This window comes from Gymnodraco acuticeps, unplaced genomic scaffold (assembly GCF_902827175.1).
Source record: "Gymnodraco acuticeps unplaced genomic scaffold, fGymAcu1.1, whole genome shotgun sequence".
NCBI classification, from domain to species: Eukaryota; Metazoa; Chordata; class Actinopteri; order Perciformes; family Bathydraconidae; genus Gymnodraco; species Gymnodraco acuticeps.
This window is the reverse complement of record NW_022989983.1, coordinates 3610509-3617712: the sequence shown is the minus strand read 5'-3', so window position 1 is coordinate 3617712 and position 7204 is coordinate 3610509. Positions and strand designations below refer to the sequence as shown.

The 7204-nt window shown below is 42.2% G+C and overlaps 1 protein-coding gene across 6 annotated transcripts in view; it reads left to right on the top strand.

The window, feature by feature from the left end:
* Window positions 1-1513: 1513 nt before the first annotated feature.
* The window catches only part of LOC117543804 (chemokine-like protein TAFA-1), a 125526-nt gene continuing 119835 nt past the window's right edge, over window positions 1514-7204 (top strand). For 5 of the 6 annotated variants that reach the window (XM_034212380.1, XM_034212379.1, XM_034212377.1 and 2 more), the window contains exons 1-2: window positions 1514-2100; window positions 4375-4511. In XM_034212380.1, coding sequence (XP_034068271.1) covers window positions 4388-4511 — 124 coding nt within the window. In that variant the 5' untranslated portion in view covers window positions 1514-2100; window positions 4375-4387. Of the gene's footprint in view, window positions 2101-2783; window positions 2902-4374; window positions 4512-7204 lie in introns of those variants that run through there. The other variant, XM_034212375.1, reaches the window with a different exon arrangement.

Below are 7204 nucleotides of genomic sequence, written 5' to 3'. Positions count from 1 at the left end.
AGCAGTCATCAATGTGTTAATTACTCTGCGGCTCCTGTTTAATGTGAAACTGGTCACTTAACATGTGGCGTGCTTTAACCCAACAGACATCCAGATGGCAGCTTCACTATTCATATCTGCATTCACATTAGATTATTGCAGATCTATTTGAACACAAAGGACGCAGTCTGAAAAAACACATCACATGGATTCAAACAGGAATAACTGCTGCAAAACTCGTATGATTCCCCCCAATGTATCACCACAAAAGGAGGTCTCGGTTTACAGCTACTACATTATCCACTCGGGTATTCACATTACACTTTGAATAACTAAACAGAAGTATGATAGGTGGTGATAGCAGCACCAGGCTCTTTTACTAAACCTAACCAAGACCAAGTTATGTTCTGTAAAGCTCAAAGTTAACTTTTGAAAGTATGAAGCAGAAGTTCATTTGTATTGTTGAACATACGAAATAATTAGCAATAACATTGGATATCATACACACCGAGTCACAAGGATATGTTGCACTGCAAGGCATACACAAACTGTATTGACACAACCATACAAATAAATCAGGACGCAGTTCCAGCTCCAGGACAAAGTGTTTCCAGATATTCATCATCAAGTTCATCTGTCTGCACTCCCCCACAATACCAGCACCATCCTCACTGTCTGCCAGCTTATTTAGCCCCTCAGCTGTGTATTGTTTTGAGTAGCATAGGGTTCATTTTCAGTGAAATGTCAGACTGTGAGTGAGTCAACTGTGGCAGGTGCGTGGGATTGTCATATACTGTACATCTCCGGTTAACAGTGCAATAAGTTGAAGTGGAGCTCCTCAACATGGAAGGAAATGTGTTGGAAAAAAGGATTAATCAACACAAACAACACTTGGTTCCTCTCACCCATGGCTCAGCGGAAACACACGCATGCAACCACCCACGCTAACACATACACAAAATACAGGCTGTCTTTCCTTCAGAGCCAACAGGTTCAGTTTGTGAGGAATTTGACAGAAAGATGCTCACAGGCTCTTTCAGGCTGCCGCTGCAGGTGCAAGTTGAGCGGTGGGAAAACCTCCAACAAGAACAGGCCGTAAAAAAAATCCAGGTTCCTCACCACAAAAAGCATGTAGAAGGAGTAATAGATAATATGGTGATTGCAGTGCCGTGATGAGGCACGCTGCCTTCTATTCAAAGTGCTGTGCTTGGAGCATATTTCACTCTCACCCCTTAAACGCTGCCGGGTAATGACTAAAGAAAAGGCACATTCAGTCATCTTCCCCCCACACCCTCTCAGACTCACACACATGTGCCGATGGAGAACACATTCAACGTCTCGGAGGCTGGGATCTAAAGATGGGTGGGTTAATAAAGCATTCCTCATTTGCTGATGAAGTCTTGATGCAGAAGTGGGCAGTCTTGCTTTAAGACATGTGATCTCTCTCATCGCTCTCTCTCTCTCTTTCCAGCTGGGCTACATTGTAAAACACACACACACTCACACGCACGCTCACACACACACACTCTCTCGCTCTGCCTCTCTGACACAGACTCTCTACTTAGTGCGTTGGAGAGAGGACTGAGGCTCACACTATCAGCACAGCTTCTCAATGGGGGGACGCAGCCAAGAGCAGACAGAGCAGTCATTCCACTGGAGCCTTCCGCCGCACGCGTGAGAAGGAGCCGACAAGTGAAGGGGGGGTAAATTAGCTCCCTGTCATCACAACGTTGGACTTCTACTGACGGGGGATAGACACAGACTGAAGGAAGAAGAGGACAGGAGATGTTGCACGCATGTGGCTGATACAGCAGTGACATGATCAGCCTGCCATCAACTCAGATGCTGGTCAGTTTGTGACACTGGGTGCTTTTGGTGATTGTGTTGCCCAAGGATTTCCAAAAGGAGCTGAACTGAGAATATTGCGGAGGTAAAAAAAAGAGAAAAAAAACTGCGTTATAGCTCCTTTTTCTGCCGTGTTTTGGCTTATCTGCTACTGGAATTTGGTGCGGGAATCACTGGCTTCAAACTATGGATGGATTTAAGACTGAGAAGTGAGACTGCTTGGCAGGGAGGCAGTGATTTCGACTGAGCTCCTTTCCCCCTGAACACACTGCTCAGGTAAGGGTGTGAGACTTTCAAGGAATACCTCTGGTGTTTGGGGACAGCGAGGGTTTTAGGAATGAAGAAAAATGTGTCTGATTAAATAACGACTTCTATGCATAGTGAAATATAAAAAAGAGCTTCCACTAAAAACACTCCAAATATCACAAACCAATATTGCATTTGAGCAGTTATACAAGTAGGCTATTACATGTAAAACAAACATTCTAATGATACTCCAAAATGCTTAAAGACGTTTTATAAATGCAGTTAATCTAAGGAAATGCAAACAAGTTAAAAGCATCGATAAAATGGCAGCCTAAATAATACTGTGGCACCTCGATCTCCCTGCTGTATGAGGATCAGTCACATGTGTTTTTAGGGAATCGTCACGAAAGTTGTTTCTGCAGTAGAAACAAAAAAATCAAGACTCTTTTTGTTAGATCCATGTTTAACGCAGGTGTTTTGTGCGCCTGCAGGTGTGTCTGCTGCTTTCACTCCTCGACTGCATTTACTATCCAGGCTGCGAGACTTACCAATTACGCATAAAGAAGCTTTACTTTATGACTTTACGCAACATTCCAAAACTGAGAGTAAACTGCTTTTACTGTGATTTTTATCCGAGTGGAAAACAAGATGGATATTTGTTTGAAAGCTCTTTCAAACGCTGTTAACACGAGGCTGCAGCGGGGACAGGAAGAGTTCTGTTTTCCTGAAAGCTGCTTCCCTTACCCGAAGTTCCTTTAAAATGATGGCAATGTTTGTTCGTGTTTATTTCAAGTCTGCCGTGCGTCTTCACCTCTGGTAAAAACGCCTCTGGTAAGAACTGCATTTTATTTTCGGCACGAATGCCTCCGATCACCGGGAGGAGATCAGTCATATCATGCAATATGCAGATATCCATGCAAGCGCAACGATGTTTATGAATATGAAGCCGGATTGCTGAACAGAAAATAGTGTGGATACAAAAATAAATGGAAAACATACCCACGAGACCCGCTCACATTTCCACAAAACCGCGGATTATGTTGGATTTAGCGCAGGGGTGGGGATTTACAATGTGCTGTTCATAATTGTATGTTTAATTTTCTCTGATTATTAAGCAGTCTCAATGTCACTGAGGGCACTGAACACATGGACCAACATTTAGCCTAATGGCTTTAATCTCATATTCAGATTAACACACAAAGTGGTCTAGTTGGAGGCACACGGCAAGCAGTGGCTTTAATGCTTTGTGGAAACAACACAGTGGATCAGGCCTGACTTCATTCTGCAGACATTTGAAACATTTCTGCTCCGAATAATTTTATTTAAATGTGAAATATCCATGGTTTGAAGCTTATATTGAAGAGAGTCCCTGAGGCTCATGTGTCTGCTTAATATTCTCCTGTGTTTTGAGATATGGTAGAATCAAACATTAAAGGGGTGAACGATTGAAACTGTCACATAAGAACAGCAGAGTCACTGAAGTGTTTGAAAACTGACAAAAGTAAAAACATTTAGACAGTCCCTGTGATATCTGATATAGTGAGTGATTTGGGTGGAATAGAATCTTCTTAAAATCAGACAGAGGATTATAAATGTGTCCAATCAGTAGTCAGTAGGGAGCCTACACACACCAAGCAGGAGTTTAGTTTAAAGGAGGTGGGTTGATGCTTTTACATTTCCCACTGCGGGACCTGAATAGAGAGAAGCGCTGATAACACCTGGAAAGGAGGAGAGCCTCATTATTCAATGAGGGCTAAGGCGTGTCTCCATATGATGGCCCTCAGCAGCCATCAGGCAGGCGCTAAACAAATCTGAAAAAGGCAATTCGTGCTTAGAAATTCAATATTTTACAAACATTTGGAATAGCGCTGCTGCTGTTGTCAATTAAACTGTAAATTCCATAACAGATGATTACAGAAATAATGCCGTCTGTAAAAGATTATTTCCTTTTTTTGTACTTTAATTTCATATTTGTCCTTTTCAGGCTAAAACAGGTTTGAAGCAGACATTGTCAAGATTGAGTGTTTGAGTCTGCAGGGGTTTTATTGAAGCCTCTTTATCTTATTTCTCTTTTCATTCCCACCGTTATCGTAAGAAAATACCTGCACAAACCTTTTAAATACATCTAGTAGAGATACTGTAGTGGACAAAACATTTATTGGTTATATCCGACAATGCAGCAGAATACTAATGTTTCTTTTGTTTGACACATTAAAGCATGTGTCTGCTGTAAATATGTATGAAGACACGCTGTAATACAAATGTCTCCCTGTGGTTTCCCCCCCTGCTGTGCGCCTCCTGCAGACTCGGCTTTACCATGTCCTGGTTGTTGGCCATGTGGATTAGCCTGGGCTTCCTGCTATTGTGCCAGGCCACTCTCTACCAGACCATCCAGCAGCACCATGTGGCCCGGCCCGGCCGCACCGACATCCTCACCCTGGGTACGTGAACCTTTTTGTACAGATTTCGGCTTTACTGCGCAGTGTTTAACTGCGAGATGTTGCCTTTGATGGGGAGAGCAGTTCTCATCGTTGGCTGTTGAAAAAAAGCAACAACATGGCTGCTGCATTATGTCAGAATGATTTGCCACAGTATGGTACTCTAACATGATGATTCACCGTGCGCACAGTTTAGCAAAAGCGAATGCTAATTGTGCTTCAAATTGCCAGTTATGTGCTCTTGTTTAGTCATAATTTATTTATTTAACCATAAACATGTGGCTCTATTTACATATGTGTACTTTCACAGTGATACACTTTGGTTCTGTGGCTGAGTTGCACACTTCTGTTGAAATTTGAACATGGAAATCCTCTGAGACAAAGAGTGTATTTAAACATTGCGTTTGCAGCAATGAAATCTTGACTACACCCTGAAATTAGCTGGAAGACTTGTTACGAGTAGGACGAGCTGTAGGCAAAACATTCTTATACTGTGCTGGTAGCCAAGGGAGCTTTGATCACTGTGGCTTAGAAGGAAATGACAATTATGTTTCCCCCTTTTTGCACTTTGAACGTTTGGCAATTAAGCCTGACGCCTCCTGCACCGTAGGGGCAAAAGTGGAGGGTAGACGGCGAGGCGGATCTAATTCTTTGATTATGGAAAAGCTTACCAGCTGTTTGTATGTGGGGTTGTTATAGGGAACTAAGGTTTTCTTGAGCAAAGCAAAGGCTTTCTTTAAGCTTCTAACAATGAGTGTGACTCCATGCCGAACACAGAGTGGCTCTCTCTCCAGAAGCCAAGCTAGCTGTTAAACATTGATGCTATCTTCAGCTTGGTTCCCCTTTGTGTGTGTCGCATTGCCGAGCAAAAAGACAAGTAATTGAAGCACAGCAAGAGGGGGGGGGGGAAGAAAAAGTCCAGCAACGAATTCCCCAATCTTGTGTTGAACATTGGTGACTTTAAGGCAGCATCTCTCAGAATTGACGTACTTTTGCTTTGTTGAGCTGACACAGGAAAATCCAAGCTATGATGGGGGGGGGGAAAGTTCTCAAAGTATCCGGTTCCGTTAATTGGTACAAGAGGTTGAGGGATGAGCGGCAGAGAGCTCCAATGAATTTTTAAAGGCTGGCTTGCAGTTTTTGTGTGTTTTTTTTCTCTTTCTGACTGGTTGGCAAGTGGAGCTTGGTGCCAAAGATGTACAAGGAAGTGCAAGGCTCAGTAAGTGTCTCTTGAATAATGCAGAAGTCCCAAAGGGAAAGAAAGGAACAAATAAAAGCCCCCTCCCTCCAATCACTACCCGGGGTGTAGCTCTAGAAGAGGCAAAGGGTAGTTATTGCTCAGAGTTCTTTGGAAGGTTTCCTGTCAGACAGATCACATTTTCTGCATTACATACAACACTGAGGCGGGTATGGACATGCACATGCTCACACATTTACACACCATTTTCTCACCGACGCCTTTATGGTGTGGCGTTTTCATCCACCCCATCTTGGAGTTGTGCTCAGGACACGTCAAGTCTAAGAGCATTCAAGTCTCCACTCTACAGATGGATGATAAACACACTCTGTTGATTTCGTCTTTTTAAGTCTCAGATTTCATTCATGGTGTTAGATTTGATTGAGGCTGAGCCAGTCGATTTTAAATGACGTCACCAAGAATTATTCAAACGAAAGAGGATTTACAGACTAGATGCAATCAACCTTGGATCGATTGTCTGTTAAAATGTTATTTGACACAATTACTCTCTAGAACACTTCTGAATCTGTGATGAATGACAGCCTTAATTGGAGCTGACAAAATTATATAACGTGAGGATGTGTCGTGATATTTTAACATCCTAATCTGCAGGCTTCCTGGGGATATTTGTCTATCACAACCGGGCACTCAAAGAGAACACAGTCCTTCTCTGCTGCTCGGCAAACTGTACAATTTAAAGTATATCATGTTTTTTTTTTAAGAGGATTAAGCTGACATCAATCTTACTCAGCCGTGGAGTGGCGTTAACCGATCTAACCAGAACTGCTCTCTCAGAATTGAAATGCTATGATGAATATTTGAATTAGAATTGATTTTATAATTTGAGAAGCTCTCTGGTTTCATTGAGGCCAAAACCCTCAGATATAAATAGATATGGCTATGTAGGACGTAGCAAAAAAAGGAAAAAATATGTCTTGCCTTGTGCAATCCATTGGCTTTCATGCTTTGCCGTTTCCCCGTAATCAAATTATTCTCGTGTTTCTAAAAGACGATGAAAATATGTATGATATACTCTCTACCATACAGAAATTAAGTTGTACAATTGTTTTCGCTAATGAAGCGTGAGAATTACACGATTTAAAGATGTCTGTGCTGATAAACAGATTAATGGACTCACACTTGACTTTCCATCTGCTAAGATTATTGATCTTTTTATTGCTTGCTGATAAAATAGGTGAAGCTGCTTTTTTAAATTTGATGTATTGTCTTCAGGACACAATATACAAGGTATGAAGTGAACTTGGGAGATGGTATTTAGTTAGACAACATCCTGAAATAAGTTTATTTGGATCTTGGCATGCAGCCTGGACTACTGTCTGAGAGATGTGGTACAAAAACTCACAAAGCATCCAACATAGGCTACACAGACAAGGGGCTGTGCGGGTATCTGAAGAGGAAGTGAAGGTCATGTGGAGCTCAGTATAGATGTCATCCCACG